The sequence below is a fragment of the Bidens hawaiensis genome, unplaced genomic scaffold, assembly GCF_021521415.1.
Source record: "Bidens hawaiensis isolate Kalapana, Puna unplaced genomic scaffold, B.hawaiensis_p1.1 tig00002306_1, whole genome shotgun sequence".
NCBI classification, from domain to species: Eukaryota; Viridiplantae; Streptophyta; class Magnoliopsida; order Asterales; family Asteraceae; genus Bidens; species Bidens hawaiensis.
The window spans coordinates 2,921,474-2,939,586 of record NW_027491123.1 but is presented as its reverse complement, the minus strand read 5'-3'; the positions used below and the strand labels follow the sequence as shown (position 1 = coordinate 2,939,586).

Below are 18,113 nucleotides of genomic sequence, written 5' to 3'. Positions count from 1 at the left end.
TTATTCTAAACACTTGGAAAATTGCTAAATCAAACTAAGTATGCAAGTCATAAGTTTATAAAGCAAGGAACCCAAGGAAGGAAATAACAATCTTATACGCAAAGAGATTAATATTTCACAATCAATTACAAGAATGGCTGGGTAACTACCCGCCTAAAAGAAATCTATACAAAGCTAAGTCTATCCTAGCAGCGGGAAGGGATCTTCAGGATCAGGCTTCAGGGCCACCTCCGCTTGGGCCAGCACCATCAGAGCGCGGCTGCCCAAGGAAAGCCTTAAGGATGTTTAGCCCATCATCAGCAGCAGCAGCTTCATTCACCTTCTCCACCACTGGATGCGGGAAGGCAGCGTACTGGTTCACAGCTTGGTCATAAGCAGCTTCAGTGTTAACATTGAATAAAGGGAAGTTGGAGGGCGGAAAGCCTCTCTCAGCAAACCCTAGACCAAGCAGGAAGCCAGTCTTCTGCCCATCCTCATGAGAAGCGTTGAGGGCTGCGCTCATCGCATCGTCATAAGAGGTCTCTGAAAGGACCTGACGCACAACCTACAAAAGAATTAAAGTTAGAACATTTTCTAATTACGAGCAGAAAGCGTAAAGAAAAAGAGGATACCTGAGGCAACGCTTCTCGAAGCAGCCATTGGAGGGTAGCTTGACTTTCTTTGTAAGCACGTTCGGCTCCGCTTTTATCAAGGTTGGCAAGTTGAATTTCCTTGGCGGCAGCTTCTTCGACGCTTTGAAGTTTCCTCTCAGTGCGGTCAAGCACCCCCCTCTGGTCAAGGATCTCTTGCAGCTTCTTGGCATCTTCCATTGCCAAGGCGTCATGAGCATGTTGAAGAGCTTTTAATTTGCATTTAAGCTGCTCATTCTCTTCGCGAAGCGGCTCAGCAACAGCTTCAGCCTTGGCAGCCCTCTCAGTTGAGTTTCGCGCAGTCTCCTTAGCCAGCCGAAGCTGTTCATTCACAGCTTGGGCAGCCTTGGAGCGGGCCTCGAGTCGCGCCTGGACTTCAACCTCGAGGGCCTTGAATGCCTTCTCCTTCTCGGCTGCGGCAGCGGCCAACTGCCGGTTCTCCTCCCGAAGAGCCCGCGCTTCAGATACATCTTTGGCGCGAGCTGCTTTTAACTTGTCGTTTTCACGACAAAGCAGCTCGACGCGGGGCTGCGTTCGGGCCTGGAGAACCCGAAGCTCATTGGTTAGCCTACCCTCTTGGTAGCTAGCCATGGCTTCCCCCAACGCACCATGAGGAGCAGCGTGGCGAGCCCAGTCCACGCACTCCACAGGGGTGCGAAGGGTTGTTCCTCGGCGTATGTTCCATCTTGGAACATACACTTCATTGGAATCCGACACTGCAAAAGAAACAAAGGCAGTTAGGAAAAGATGACAAAAATATACAAACAAAAAAGAACCCTACGTACCTGTAGGGTCAATAACAGGCCGATAGCCGCCAAACCCATCACCTGAACCTAAAGGAAATCCATCCAACAGGTCAGGCAGACGGGAAGGTGGCATAGATCGGCGGGAAGCCCGGCGCGTACCTGATGGTCCGGCCGTCGGTGCCGTTGGCGCAGGTATAGTGGCAGCCGCCGTGGTAGCCATTGTTGGCGCCGACTGCTCAGCAACAGTAACCGCCGGCTCCGTGAAAGATGCTGTAAAAACTGCACTCACGGCCGGCGGAGACACCTTCGCAGCTGGAACAGCCTCAGGAAGGCTGGAACCAGCGGAAGCAAGCGTAGACGCTTGGGTCGACGCCTCGGGAAGGCTGACCGAGCCTACCGTCATTGGCGGGGGAATACTTACTCCAACTCCACCCTGGAATGCGTCAACATCCGCACCTGCACGAGCAAAAGTGTTAGAAAAATTTATTCGAAACAAATCTAGACAAGAATTATGGGGGTACTTACGGGGTCTCTTGAGCTTGAACGCACGGACGAGCGGGGGCGAACCCGATGGAGCCGGCCTCTTAACACCGGTAACCGTCGTCGTCGCTGCCTCCCCGGAGGTAACACCTGCAGCCTCCGGAACGGTGGTCTCTTCACCACCGGGCTTCCCCGCCACCTCTGCATTATCTGACTCCGAGTCAGATAGGACTACCGGGTCGGCCGTAGAGGCCACCTTCTCCTTGCCTTTCCCGACGGCAGCCTTTTTCTTCCGCACCAGCGGAGGACCTTCTGCGGATTCCTCAGAAGAAGAAATGTCATGAACTCCAGCAGCAGGCACAGCATTGAGAGGATCAGGGTAGAAGATAGGCTTACCTGGCCGTCGGTGGCTCAGGATCTCTTGGCCTGGCGGGTAAACCTCCACGAACCGACCCGCAGTCTGCTCTAAGATGGGCAACTCGTTCTCGTCCAGAGCACGAGTACCCATCCGCGCAGGACCATCTTCCTCCCGCGGATTCAGGAGCGATTGAAGATCGTTACCCTCTGAAATCAACAAGAAAGTTAGAAAAAATCGTAGTCAGCAAAAAGAAACAAGACATACCATAAGGGGTAGAGTTCGAACCATATTCAAGGACGATCGGAACCTTATCCGCATTCGCCGCCTTCCACACCCGGCTCATCCCCAGCATCACCATCGCCGACTCTGGAAAACGGAAAACCGGGGACTGGACCCGGGATATCTTCGCGAACCATTCCGCCTCCTCGTAGTTGATGGCGGGAAGGTTCGGAAGCGGCTGGCCATTCTTGAACTTCATGGCAATGGGGATGGCTCGAGCGGATATGAAGAAGAACTCTCTCCTCCATGAGCGAAGACTCCGCTCGGTGGCACAAATCTTTAAACCCTTGATACGGGTTGTAAGAGTGTACCACCCTTGGATGCACCTCCAAGTATAGAAGGTCATCAGGCGGTCAACGAGGGGCTCAAGGCCCAGTATCCGGCACACCCACTCAAAGTGCCGGACCTTGGCAATAGCCATGGGGTGCACCTCTGTCAAGTGCACACCGTGCCTCTCTAGGACACGGTACACAAACTTTGTCAACGGAAACCTAAGGTTCCCGTAGACAAAGAATGCAGCATAAACCCCGATCTTGCCACTTGGGGCATCGTACACAGTATGGTGGGGCTCAGGAAACTCAGGCTCGAGAGACTCGAGCATGAACTTCCTGACGATATACTGGTACAGCTCGGCAGGAAGAGAACACTGGCATTCACCAGCAGTCTTCTGATCATCAGCATCGTGAGAAGACATGGTGGAAGAAAGAAGAGATTTCGGAATAATGCTTTACTGAAAAAGAAATTCGCCGGAAATTACTTGAGAAGAAGAGATGAAAGTGGAAAGTGTGAATTGCAAATAACCTTCTCCCCCTTTATATAGTAATCGCAATTAATGCGATGCATTTAATACGGAAGAAAGAGAAAGCAAAGGTGCAATGACACTATGACGCGTGGCAAAAACAAACTGGCAACAGCTGTCAAAAGGACGTGTGCCAGAGATTTCGCGGCCACGCGCCCGAAATCCCGTGCCCACGCGCCTGAAAAAGCAACTGGAATGACCACATAATGTCATGTCGCCATAACTTCTGGCACGTCCTGACACAGTCAGAAGAAACCGTCGCACGACGTTTGAGGTATTGGGTTGTTATCCATCCACCAACCCTTCAAATTTCAAAATTTAAAAATTTGAAGACTTAAGGTTCAAAAAATAAGCGGGAAAATACCCTTACCTTGGCAAACAAGTAACCATAAGCCGGGTGTGGGTACAGTGTAAAGGCAAAACCCTTCACATACCTAACACCCGCAGGGAATTGAAGCCAAAATATTTGGCAACCAAGTAACCATAAGACGGGTGCGGGTACAGTGTAAAGGCAAAACCCTTCACATACCTAGCACCCGCAGGGAATGGACGCCAGGAATACCTTGGAAGTAAAGTAACCGTAAGACGGGTGCGGGTACAGTGTAAAGGCAAAACCCTTCACATACCTAGCACCCGCTGAGAATTGAAACCAAGAAGGATCTTCTGGGCAATGCTTGCGGAAGCGGAAATAACATCCCCGCATAGCGGGAACATCGAGTACTACGTTGTTTGAGGCTCCAAGATGGAATTGGTGGTTTAAACATAATTGATCACTATGTTCAAAACCTACCAGAACCACAGGGAGAATCCGCACAACTAAGACTCAGTGCTCCTGACTTGCGAGGAGGTTACAGACCTACCCGCATCATACCCAAAGACCAAGCAGGAAACTCGGGAATTTCTGCAAGTGACAAGGACTTCCGCGGGAAGAACCCCCATGGAAAACCTTACAAAAACCCCTTTTCAAAACCCTTTGCTTAAGTCCAAAAGTTCACCTCACTTTATTAGACATTCATGAGAAGAACATTGGACTGGGGGGACTTGAAGAGGTAGGTCCCAGCAGGGCTCAGTTGGTCCCGCATGACTCACCTTGAACAGGGATGTCTGCGCAAAGACCATCTACTCCCGCAGGACCCACCATGCTCAGAGAAGCCTACGCGCAGTATGCAAGCTGCATACGCAGGGAAAAGCCTCCCAATGGTAAAGTAACCCGCCTGTTCCCGCAGTTGCGGATACAAGCCATCAGGGAAGGCTACCCGCACAGCATAGCTACACGCATAAGGCTTAACACTTACAAATATTCAGTGTCACCTGAAAGAATGAGCAAAGGCGGGAGGGGGAAAACTCCCGCCAAAATGGGCCAGTCCGTATGATGGAGGATCTTTTGCGTGATACCTGGCGAGGTAAAGACAAAAGATCTGACCAAGAATGCGACAGCTCACTGACAGCAGCGTGGCAGACAGCACGCCACTGCACTGTGACCAATAGCCGCCGCCTGCTCACCAACTCCTGCCAGAGCACGTGCCTAGCCTGCAGTTGGTAGAAGACGAAGAGTGCACGGCACGCCTGCTCTATGTCAGACGCTACCTGTCCACCACTCACAGGCAAGGCACGTGCATAGGTTACAGTTGGTAGCGTGTTGGGCCGGCTAAACCCCTTGGATACCCACCTTCGGCTATAAAAGACAGCAAATGGTATTATCATTTCATCATCTACTATCTCGTATAACTTACTTGATAACTGCTCTAATAGTATTCATATACTTTTATATTCAAAGAGCAATATAGACTGATTCTCACGCCGGAGGGTGGTCACAAGGAGGAACCCCCCCCTTCTCAGTGACGAGCTTACGGTGTCTGTTTTGCAGGTTCCCTGAAGTACAACTTACTCTGCTGGACCTAACCTTCGTGGGAAACATTACTTAGCCCCCAGATTACCTATAATCTGCCCGGGGTCACTTAGTGTTTCTTCAAGTAGTAATAATAATAAGTCTAATTTGCCAGTGGTGGTATTCGCTCACGGCGCCGGCGCTCCTTCATCTTCAGAGTGGATGATTAGGTCAGATTCTTTTCTTTTCTTTTCTGTTATGTTTGTCTTTGTGTTTGTTGAATAGCACTAGATTATCAAAATAAGTAAGCCTCAATTGAACTTTAGGTAACACATATTACATTCAACATATCCCAATCCGAAAACGTACCCGAATTATTCAAAATTCCTAACCCCAAATACCCAAAAGTTATCCAAAATATGGAAATTTTGGATATTTTGGATATTTCAAATAAGTGTATGGATCAAATAGAAATGACTTTTATTGTGAGAAATGTACAAATAACTAATAACTGGAGTAATTATGTTAACACCAGTGTAATTTGATCTCTCTATAATTTTTGAACTAAAGCAATTATTATTATACTATTTTATGTTTTATAACATAATTACTCTAGTTCAAAACTGTAATTACACTAGTTATCTGTATGTTTAGTAGGTTATTTTTATTTTTTACCGGATCCCACCCCTTGAAATACGTTTGTTTTAACTTAATATATTTTTTAAAATCTATTAAATTATAATTACTATTTTTTTTTTCGAACTCGGGATTACGTTTGGATGTCCAAATCCCAAATTTCGGATATTTAATTCACATAATTTTTGGATATTTCGGATATTTGAAATAAGTTTTTGGATATTCTAAATAACTTTTTCAAAATTTATTAAATAATAATTATTTTTTTCTGGAACTCGGGATTCCGTTTGGATATTTAAACGCGAAATTTCGGATATTGAAGTTCGCTATAGGAAATTCAGATACCAGAATCTCTGGATATCCGAATTTGAACAAACCTAGATTATTACATATTAAAGAGAGAAAAATTTTACTATTATAGAGGGATTGCGTCAACTCTAATGGGCCGAGTTGCAAGGCCCGGTACAAGAGAACCCTCTACGATTATTTACTCAAGTTTTTAGCTTTTCGGTTATGTAGATGGAAGAACTTGTTGGCTGATTCACTAAATGCAGTTGAAGTTGTAACTTTTGACTACCCATGTGAGTTCCTGAAATAAGAAATGAATTTATGGCTGTTCTGGTTCTGTATGTATGACACTGTTGTCTATATACTTAACCTGTTGGTGCATACCTGATTTGAACATATATTGTTTTTAGGGGCATTTACATATTTCCCCTTCCTAAACGTTGAAATTACATATTTCCCCAAACCATGCTTAAAGAGCATTGTACATTGTGCATTAAAAACTTGTATTTTGGGGAAATATGTAATTTCAATGGTTTAGGAAGGGGAAATATGTAAAAATCCCTTGTTTTTAGCTACTAATAATATTGACTGCTTGCAGACATTTCTAAAAGAAAACCACCTCCCAAAGCTGTAAAATTGGTTGAGTTTCACTCGGATTTTGTCAAAACAGTTGCTGCAAAGTACCCAAAACATCCTCTAATTTTGGCTGGAAAGTCCATGGGTTCAAGGTTAAGATTACTGAACTAGTGATTTTAGCGGTTCATAAATCTGTAACGAGGGGTACTAATGGGCTTTTTAGTGTTATATGCAGAGTAAGTTGTATGGTAGCTGCTGAGAACAGTATTCGGGCTTCGGCTGTAGTTTGCTTCGGGTACCCACTAAAGGTTTGTTTATCATGACATTGTACATATTATTGTTTGAACTTTGTGATGCAGAGCGGATACATAGAAAATACAAGAATACTTTTAGACGAAAAGTTAATAACTTTTATGAAGTTTTGGCAAAATCTTGGGTATTGAAAATTGACAACCTATGATTGAAATTAACTGCATCAGTAAACTGATCAAATATAAATTTAAATATTCATGCTTGTTTTTTAAAATTAACAAGGAAAAAAGTTGCTGAATCTGGTAAAGTCAACGAAAAAAATGGGGGCTTTAGATAGGGGACTGGGGGGGGGGGGGGGGGGGGTAAACAAGCTTGGCCGAGTCTAGCTCATCTAAGCTCACGCTCGCTCGCGAATAGTTTTTTAAGCACGGTCTCGGTTCGTTTATTATTTTTATTATTTTTTCTCTATTTTTATTATTATTAGTTATAAATAACATTTTCTATATTTAATTTTATTTGGTTATTTTCATTATAATATTATATTTATAAGAATAATTATGTATGCATATAAAAGTTTAATAAATTTAGTATACATAGCATTCTCGTTAATGTTTGCGAGCCTACTCGAGCTTGAAAAGTGAAGCTCAGGCTCATTTATTAAACAAGCTTACTTTATGATGCAGTTTCGGAAGCGATCAATGGCTCGAGAGACTCATGATTAAAAAGACCATAAAACCGAACCAAAGGTTTCAAGAACAATGTTCTTTATAAATAAAAACTTAATCAAAAACTAAAGAACTAAACAACCATAACCCTATTTATACTAAACAAATAAAAGAGATAAGCATGGAAACAAGATAAACACAAAATAATAAAAGATAAACTAACAAAATAAAAGATTCTAATTAAATATAAATGCTCCTGCATCACTTTAGTTTTGGCTTAAGTTCATTTATGCCCGGCTCAAGTTTTTAGCGTACTGATCTAGAGTAGCTCACGAGCGGCTTTGTTCGTTTACCATAACCTTTTGTCATAACGCCGGCTTGTCCAAGACATTTTTGCTTATTTCTTATGGGCGTCATAACGCTAGACAGGAAACTTACGTTCACTTTTAAGTTGGCCTGTTCCGTAGTCCACTTGTCTTTACCTAGTTACCCCGAATACGAATATGCCAACTCTTGGATCAGCTCAGTGTCACTTTATTTTCTTACTTTCATATAAATGAACTTTATAACCGAAAATCTCTCCTAATTGCAATATTGTTGTAACTTGTAACTAAGTCATGTTTGTAGGTCACGTATCATGAATATTTGATTCACTAAATCATTTTTCAGGGACCAAAAGGAACCATTAGAGATGAGCCCCTTTTACAACTTACAGTTCCTACCATGTTTGTACAGGTAAAAGTTAATAATCACGCGTGATGTAATTAAAAATATGCAACAACTAACTTCGGCTAACTAACCATTCTTGTGTTCGTTAATGAAGGGCACTAAAGATGGGTTGTGTTCACTGGAGTCATTAGAAGCGGTTAGAAAGAAAATGAAAGCTTCGAGTAAACTGCATGTTGTTGAAAATGGCGACCACTCGATTAACATCGGGAAGAAGAATCTTGAGTTGGCGGGAATCACTCAAGAAGAGGCAGAACAATCTGCTGTTGAATCAGTTGCAATGTTTGTTTCTCAAATCATTGGTGCAAAGTGAATATTAATCCTAAGTAACTTTGTATGTGCGATAAATCGTGTATTTTGATTAATGTCAGCAACTTCTTTTGTATTTTATCATCTCACTTTTACTCCTCTATGAAATAAGAGGTTTTTTGTAGGTTGGGCTGGTTGACCTTAAAAAAGGGTACTTTGGGAATTTCAGTTGTTGATGGTGTTTAAACTTGAAAGCAAATATTAGTTTTGCAGCTTGGATAGTGGAAAGGTGACAAAGTTGACTACTTATGGAAATTTGAATTCTACAAGGAAAACAGTTTCATATACATACTATCCAGCTATTTTTGTTTGAATCTGTTGACTAGTTATTTTGTGGGTCTATATAAGATATGTGTTAAATAAATTTGTCAATATTCAAGTGTGACCATTTTTGTAGTTTACGATTCTTCCTCAGCTCGACCTCTAGAAGAATCTGGACTTCGATATTCAAATTTGTTTATTTTGAATTTGATTTCTCTTGAGGCTTTATTACATTGCAATGACGGGTGGGTCAAGTGAAGGGTCAAATCAAACTAAGCTCTGGTCTAAGTGTTATTTTTTTAGGAAGTTATTAATTTGGTTTGGATTAGAACGAGTCCTAATAAAAATGGGCTCAGCTTAAAATGTGTCGGTTTTAAATATATATATATATATAGGCTAAATATAAAATGAAAACTCATTTGAGTTGTGAAAACTCTAGAAACCCATTATCAACCACATGTTTTTAATTAATGTTTAAATTTTGTTGTGCACAATTAAAGTGAATAAAAAATGTAAATATAAATATAACTTTTTCTCTCTCTCTCTTGAAAACATATATAAAAATTAATAAAAAAATGTTAAAAAATAGCAAAACATTTTTTTTTATGTTTCGATGTTTTGTATTAAATGTTACAACATATATTACATGTAACCAAAAAAAAATGATGTTACATAGGGTTTTCGCGGGTTTTCACAATTCAAGTGGGTTTTCATTTTAACCTTACCCTATATATATATATATTCAAAATGGCCTCATTTATTATACTTTTTCATGGCGGCTAGTGGTGATGGTGACGCCATGACGATGGCAGGTTGCTGATAGAGGCGAGGTAGGTGGTTGTGGTTGTGACAATGGTAGCGATGTAGGTGTAGGTGGCGTTGACATGTGCCATCCACGGTGGTGATTGCGACAGTAGTAGTTTGCGTTGGGTGGTGCTTCAACTAAATTTATTTCTTGTATAATTTTGAATAATTTGACCAAATAAATCACTTAAGTACCAAAAATTACCTATCATTAATACTTATGGTTGCCCATATTCAAATCTAGTTTTCATTTAGAGACGGGCGTATCCTAACTAATTAATTGAATTGTACCCGGTTAGTAACCGAAAAATAAAAAACTCGTTTGCAATCGTGATACAAATCATAGATTAGAAACCGGTTTGGCATTTTAGAGGAGGAACTAGTTAGCCGAAACCGGCTATTTTTGTTTGGTTAATATTCGGTTAACATGATATTACCGTTAGGTTAAAAAATAGCAATTCGGTTTTACATTTTTTAAATATCGGTTATTGCAATAACCAGTTTTGACCACGTTGACCACGAGCTTGAGTTCGGCTCATTTACAACTCTCTACACCCAAAGCCCGGGATTGACTCATGAAGAATTTGGAAGCTCGTCTCCGGCTCGAAGGGTTTATTAATTTTATTTATATATATACACGCACTATTTTAGTTACTTTTACAAAAGTTATTTGTATTTTCTTTAAATAATGCATTATTATTTGATTAAATAAACATTAATGTCTTTTTATATAAGTATAGACTCGTTTATTTGTACAAACTAGCCATGCTTGATATATTTAGGTCATGGTTATTTGTCAAACAAACTTATTTGAAGTTCCGAGCTTGCATTCCATTCAAGCTTGATGCATTTACATCCAATTTTCATTAGGAATATAGATTTAAACAAATAATTTATTACTTTACAGCATGACATAACGTTAAAAAAAATAATCAATTATTTATTTGAACTTGAGCTTGAAACTATTAATAAGCCAAACTCAAGCTTGAAGTAGAGCTTGCAACGACTCGCCTACTCGGTTGGTTCGGATCTTTTAAACCACTATTTATAACCATTAATTCGAAGTCAACATGGAGTTTTTTCTCTACTGTTTATGAAATCAACTCATTCCTTAAATTAAGAGACATGCTTAATAGTTAATTTATTAAGAAAAGCTTCGTATAGATACTTAACTACTAAAATATATTCAGATATATAACTAAAGCTGAAAAAATTATTATGAATTGCATATTCGAATTCATAAGTCAACGGTGGAAAAATGAAACGTGTTGCTTGGGTGGATTGGCATGACGCTTTTACAGTCCAACCAAACGCGGGTATAAGATTAAGACCAATCCATTTATTATTATTATTATTATTATTATTATTATTATTATTATTATTATTATTAATCTTATCCCACTAGTCATTTTTTTAATCCCAAACTAATCAAATCGTGGGCCAAAATTCAGTCAAAGATAGTGAGATATTGAAGTAGACATGTTAGCCAGTGACTCAAAAACCGCTCAGTTTGGTTATAAACAAGCCAAGTTCAAGCTAGCCGTGGCTCGACTCAAGTCATTTGCTTTCGTAACTTGTTCAGTTATAGTACTTGCTTGTATCAATCAATGGCAGATGTAGCATATAACTAGGGGTAGCGGAGCTTTTCGCTGGTAGTACAAATTTTATATGTTTTGGTCAGTTTTCGTTTTTCGCTACCCCTGAAAAAATATAACATTACCTCTGTTTGTTTAAAGCCCAACCAAATTAACAGCCGAAACCAATTAAAGCCCAACCAAATTTAAGCACAAACTAAATAAAACCATTTATTTGTTTTTCCTTTATGCTTAAACGTTTGGTTTAGGTCAGACATCAACATTCAACAAAACAAAGTTTCATTTAGTCGTGGCTTCCACCCCACACTAGCCCAACCCCCTGCATGCTGCAGCCGAGTAGCCAACGGTCGGTGCTCCTTCAGTCCCTTACTCCCTCGTCCACAATTTGAATTATACTTGTTCAATTTATGTATTCTTCTACTTCTACTTAAAATTGTAACTGTTTGTTTGTTTATAAAAATTGTTTATAGGCAATTAAATGATTTTTTTTAACAGTGAACTTCTTTTAATTTTTTGTTGTCTTTAGGATTTGAACATAAGACCTCCCCTCCAAACCCAAGTGTTTTAAAGGCTTTATGTTCGCCAATGGAGCACCACCCCATTGGTAGCAATTGAATGATTGATTATGGTTTGTTGGATATTTTGATAATATAAATTGGAAATTGTAATTGATTAGGGATTTAGGGTTTATGTGTATTTTGAAATTGATTATAGATTTACGGTTTAAATTTTGTCCCTTTTAAAATTAGGGAACTTGGAAGATGAAATAACAAAGTCTTATTAGCAATTGTTTTAAACGAAAATTACAAGAAAATGATAATATCGGTCCAAAACAAGTTAAAAAAACAAAAAAACTATTGTATGAAATATTGTAAAAAAGAAATTCGGTTATTGTATGAAATACGATAAAAAAAATTCATTTACATTGTATAAAATACGGTAAAAAAAATTTTTTTTGAACGTTACCCCTGAGATTATGGTCTAGATCTGCCACTGGTATCAATAACAACACCAACCAACCTTCTTTACAAGTAGAGAAAATCATTTTGCAAAATCTTAATCTTTCTTTTCTCCCTATAAATGTTAGCCCACATGAACACTTGGGGGGTGTTTGGTACAGAGAATGGAATTGTAGAGAAATGGAATTGCAGAGAAAGGGAATTGGTCTGGAGAATGAGAATTGACTGTTCTGTTTAGTAGTACTGAGATTTCAGTAGAGAAATATAGCTGAGAATCATTTCTCTTGTTTGGTACATAGAAAATAAACAGAGAATTATATCAACTTTATCATTAGCACAAGTATTTTTTTCATAACAAATATTTATTAAAAAATAAAAAACATATAAAAAGATGCATAAATTCCAACCAAAATATGCATTGATCAAACCAATTCACATACAAAACATAGTTTTTAAGCAAAAAACATCAACCATAGTTAAAACCAATTCACATACAAAACATACTTCAACCATACACAACTATCCCATTGAACCATCGGTATACAACTCGACCATCTCAATTTTCTCTTCTATTGTCAACGCAAGAAAAGAACGTCCTAGATCCACATCTTTACCAATCAAATGAGCTGCTTTTATCAGTTGTTACACAATGAATTTCAAGTAAACACCAGAAGAGTTTATAACCCATGCTAATGCTTTTTTTGCATGCTAAAAGAGTCCCTATCGACCAAAGGATTTCCTCTCCTGTACTACTTGGATGTCATTGGCTATCTCATTATTTTTTCACTTTCATGCCAACCTGTGCAAAAAAGTCTTTTGTGAGATAGGTTTCATTTGAATCAAAGCTAACTCAAAGTCTCAAACCCATTTAGATCCCTATATTTGGTGTAACGTTTATGTCAATGTTAAAACTTATATAACACATCACTGACTATTTTTAGGCTACCACACTATCATTTGACCAATTCAATCTCAAAGTTGACATTTTACTTCAACTCAACCTTTTAAGAGAAATACCCTATAGCACTAAATTGCATTTTTCATTGATTACCAACAAATAAAGAAAAGCACATGAATAAGAATAATAACTTGAGAGAACAAAACTAAGAATAAAGAAGCTTACACTTTGAGCCTCATACCCAAGTCTTGCAAGAACCTGCAATATGATTTGCGTAGATACGTTTCCTTCTTCAAATCAATGCCATCTGGTCTAGATGGTGAGTTTTCTTCAATTTCTTTTCGTGAAAAGTACCACCGACCACCATGTTCTTCCAATTTATCATCAGAATGCCTGTATGGCCCGCCATCGTACATACCAAAATGCATTGGGTCACTTGACAACAAAGCATTCATTGCTAGCTTCTGCCCTCTCTATTACTTCCTATAAATAAATGGCCAGTTCCCCTAATGCTCCTCTAATTGGCTGGTTCACAGGACGCGTGAAACTGATATCCGATATCTGCATTGTATATACACCAAGTTACTAGCATATTTCAGTAAGCAAGAAAGAATACAACAGACAATTTCTCAAATACACATAATTCTCCCTAGTTTAGACGAGCTTAACATAAGCGTTTTAACAAGAATGAGAAAAGTAAAAGCAAAACAGAATGGTTACAAGAAGTAAAAAATCTTTCAGAGTTTCAGTATCTATTAACTTAATAGCCAGACCAAAATAGATTCTAAGCCTGCATAGCATCCAAGCTCTAAAACAGACATCTGTAAGACTGTAACTTCCTACAGACTCCAATAGACCGGACATGAGATGCAAAACACACACATTGAAGATCATCAATGCATGAAAATTGCATAAATAAAACAGGTTTGAAAACAAAGCATAACCAATGCACTAGGTTTAGAGCAAGCACAGGGTGTAGTAACAGTGGAATTGAAGTACAGAATGGCAACGGTGCATGTAAATACAAATACACTTAAGCATCCACAATCAAGAATATTTCATTACACTTAAAACAGAATAATCAGCACATACAGATTGTAGATGATGCATTGAACTAATAACAAAATAAGATCGAATCATCGAAACTCGGTCCCTAAGATTAATCCAAGTGGTATCCAAAACTCACTATTTTGTATTAAGCATAATTACAAAAACCTTTAAAAACCTGATATAACTATAATCGGCTATAATGCAACTAAATGTACTTCTAATTTTCAACTGACAAAAAGTTAACGAGCCTCGGCCATTAAGAAAAGGATAATTATGTTATCAATTTAAGGCAATGACCTACAAAAATTATAACTTTTTGCTCCATTAAAGAGAAACCTTTGAGGGTCTGTGATTATAGTTATATTATACCCCCTTCGAAATCGACCAATTGATACAATCAATCAATTTACAAACAATACATCTACTGCAATTACTATTTATTTCAAGAATTGTAGCAAACCCTAGTTCTCTAATTAGAGGACGCATTCGTAAAATTGAAAATAATAATATGATTTGCAGCATCGATTTCGGTCAAATTAAACGCTGTGACATTGAATTTGGAAACTGGAATCACATAAAGTTATTAATTTTGTGCTGGTGCCCTAATTGATAAGACAAAGAAAGGGTTTTTATGTATAGCGAAGATATTAGGGCAAACAAAAGGCAAAAGTGAGTGATAATGATAAGAAGTACGAAAGAAAGAAAGAATTACATACCGGCGATTAGTGTATTGCAGTCTTCCCGTCGTTGCTTTTAGGCTGTGTGTGTTTTCCTTAATGGGAGAAATGAACGTCGAGAAATCCAATTCTCCGCTTTTTGTAGAGAAACAAAATCAGAGAAATGGAAATGGTTTATTTCCATTTCTCACCTCTTTCTTTCATAAACAAACAAGAGAATTCTTTCCAATTCCATTTCTCACCCCTCAATTCCCTCTACCAAACACCCCCTTGGTTTACACAAATTAAAGTCTCTTCTTTACAAGTAGAAAATCCAATGCGGTTTACAAAATCTAAACGTCATCCCATATATAGGTGGAGTTAGACTAAAAAGTGAAATTATCTAAAAAGTCTAGGAAGCCATCAAAAGACGCCACGTATTATAAAGAGCTAAGCATAAATGTGTAAAAAACATTTGGGTGCAAACTAATACAAGTTGTGTAATGATTAAAATACCATACTAAGATAACTTAAAACATTTTGACAAAAATAAAAAACCTTGTTGAAAATTAAAGCACCGCTTCCATTTGAAAAATCGCACCCATTTCAATACACTTAAAAAATCATTTATTTCTTTATATAACAATACTAGAACGCCAACAATTGGTATGTATTTTACCTTTATCTTTTTATTCCTACTTATCAAAATTTACATAAATTGGATCAATCTATCCAATCTGAGTCATTGATCAACCTTTATCAATGGCTCATAATATTTCTTGCACCTTTTAGATATAAACTCTTTTTCACCCGAACCCTTATACCTCACGGGTCTATATAAGTAGGAAATCCATTAAGGGGGTGTTTGGCTGAGCTTTTTAAAATGCTTTTTGACTTATTTGCTTTTTGAAAAGCAAAAGCAACTTTTGAAAAGCTCCAATTTGAAGCTTTTGGAGAAGCTTTGTCAAACACATTTTGCTTTTTAACAAGCAAACAAACAAATAAACAAGTTTTAAAAGCTTACCCAAACACCCCCTAAATATAAACCAAACACAATAATCGAGCCAAATTGAGCCACTTTTAAATTCAAGAAGAGCCAAGTTCGAGCTAACACTAGCTCGGGTCATGAACAATCCTATAAAAACTTGTAAATTTGTATATTACTAAAGTGGTCACTACCCTGGCACCGATTCTTGCTTGCTTAAGACACACAAGTGTGTGTTTTTTTAGCCATCAAGACTTGTATATTTCTTTAAAAATAGTTACAAATTGATTTTTAAATATTTTCTTAAGTACTTGGAAATGTTGGATCCAACTTGATCTCATAACAAAGTTTGGACCGACAAAACCGAACACTCGCTTAACGTGCGTTGTTAGTTATAAAACAATGGAACTACATACTTGGTTAAAGTCTTATTAAATTTTATTGAGTTATCTCATAACATTCAATATTTTGGAAAGTTGACTTTGGGTTTGACCAATTATCAAGACCCGAACCGACAACCCGAACACTCGATAAAAAAAAACCGTTTTAGTATCTTTATTCCAAAGGGATTTGCATTCTTGCATTTTACCCACCTTATTATTTAACATAGGTTGAGTAAATATTAAGGTTAGATACTTTAACCCGGTTTCGAGCAAACTTACATTTTTAAAGGGTTATTATTAAAAATTATTAAATAGTTACATTTCAAACCTTGAACTTTAATTATTTACATCTCAACATTTATTTTGTTTAAAAGACCTTCAAGACAACCTTTCTAAATTCAAGATTTCTTTTTTTTAGGCATTGTGCGTTAAACTCATCGTTCTGACAAATCTCCAAATTATCATCTTTCAAATTTACTACTTGAAGGTGAGTACTTCATACCTCATTTTCCATCTTTTATTTTGGGGGTGACATTTCATACTTATTCAACAAAATGCTTTATATTTGAATCTTAAACCACAAACGTAGTTGTATACTTTACCTAAATAATTGCTCGATTTGGTGTTCTATGCTTATATGCCTATGTGTTTATCGCTTTTGGTTGGTGGAACTATAAAATCCTAGACTATTTGGCATCCCCTTATAGCAAGGTGTCGTTAACGTAATGCAATTAACGATAACTATAAAATCCTAGACTATTTGGCATCCCCTTATAGCTAGGTGTCGTTAATGTGTTTAGCGATATCTATTTATCCAAATTACCACTTTTATTTATCGTTTCGTATGCAAGTTTTGTGGCTATCTTTATTATATACTAATATGATTAAACTTATGAATTACTCACCAACCTTTGTGTTGACAAACTTTATTTTATGAAATGTTGCAGGTTTGCATCTTGGTTGATTTATGATTGTGAAGAAAACGACATCAAAGACCTTAGGATATTAGTAAAAATGAACATTATCAAATTTGCCATATTTTGTGATATCTTGTTTATGGTTATTTTATGGATAATTGTTATGTGACATTTTCGATGTTGTGAAATGAAATGAGTTTATTAAATACTGTCACTTTAATTAGTGTCATGTGCTTATGGACAATCGTCACACCTCGGCATGTTCCGCCGCCTTTGGTCGGGGTGTGACAGCTGGTGGTGGCCTTTTACCGTTGGGTTACCCCTAGGGAGGCAGTCTTAACCCAAACCATTTTAAATGAGTCAATTTGGGTTGTTTTAAAAATCATATGGTTGGTTTGGGTCATAGATTTTAATAAGATGGGTCAAAATGGGTTACTTGAAATTCCACCTTATTTTCGGGTCAAAATGGGTCGACAAATTTAAAGAAATGGGTCGATGTGGGTTAGTGTCTTAAGGAAAAGTGGCAAGCTCGGGTTGAAACGGGTTTTGGATTGGAACGAGTTCGGTTTAGGTTTCGAGCCGACACGAGTTTTCGCACTGGATGGGTTGGGTTTCAGTTTCCTTTGTTTCTTTTTGGTCGGTTACGGAGCACTGGACGGGCTTGGGTTTCGGTTTTTTTTGTTTGCTTTTGGTTGGTTTCGGATTCGTTTTCGGCCTTTTGTTTCGTTGTGGTCTGTTTTTCAGTTTTATTTCTGTTCGGTTTCAGTTTCGTTTTGGTCGATTTTTGTCACACCCCGACTAGCACAATGCGGAAGCGTAAAACGGGAATGTAACAGACACCTTTGGTATCAACACATTGTTTATAAAGAAACATTACAAATTAATTTACAATATATTACATTTATTTGTTCTATCATTGTTTTACAGTCTAGGTGGTACAAACAAAACTAGTTCGTTAACTAAACGTTCTTACTACTAACACCCTTGCTTCTATTCACATAGCATCAACCACACACTTCAGGCAAGTAACAAAT

The 18,113-nt window shown here is 38.2% G+C and overlaps 1 protein-coding gene across 1 annotated transcript; it reads left to right on the top strand.

Moving 5' to 3' along the window:
• The first annotated feature begins 5,268 nt into the window (after positions 1–5,268).
• LOC143616191 (uncharacterized) lies at positions 5,269–8,613 on the top strand. Its single transcript, XM_077089092.1, has 6 exons — positions 5,269–5,349; positions 6,275–6,336; positions 6,642–6,771; positions 6,855–6,927; positions 8,206–8,271; positions 8,360–8,613. Exons 1-6 carry the CDS (start codon positions 5,342–5,344, stop codon positions 8,573–8,575), a joined length of 555 nt encoding a protein of 184 aa, XP_076945207.1. The 5' UTR covers positions 5,269–5,341; the 3' UTR covers positions 8,576–8,613.
• Positions 8,614–18,113: the final 9,500 nt, after the last annotated feature.

Bases quoted from the DNA above. Each gene is read 5' to 3' on its own strand.
- LOC143616191 (XM_077089092.1), top strand. The intron at 6,928-8,205 runs GTTTGTTTATCA...ATCATTTTTCAG, and splicing joins GCTTCGGGTACCCACTAAAG to GGACCAAAAGGAACCATTAG. The intron at 8,272-8,359 runs GTAAAAGTTAAT...TCGTTAATGAAG, and splicing joins TTCCTACCATGTTTGTACAG to GGCACTAAAGATGGGTTGTG.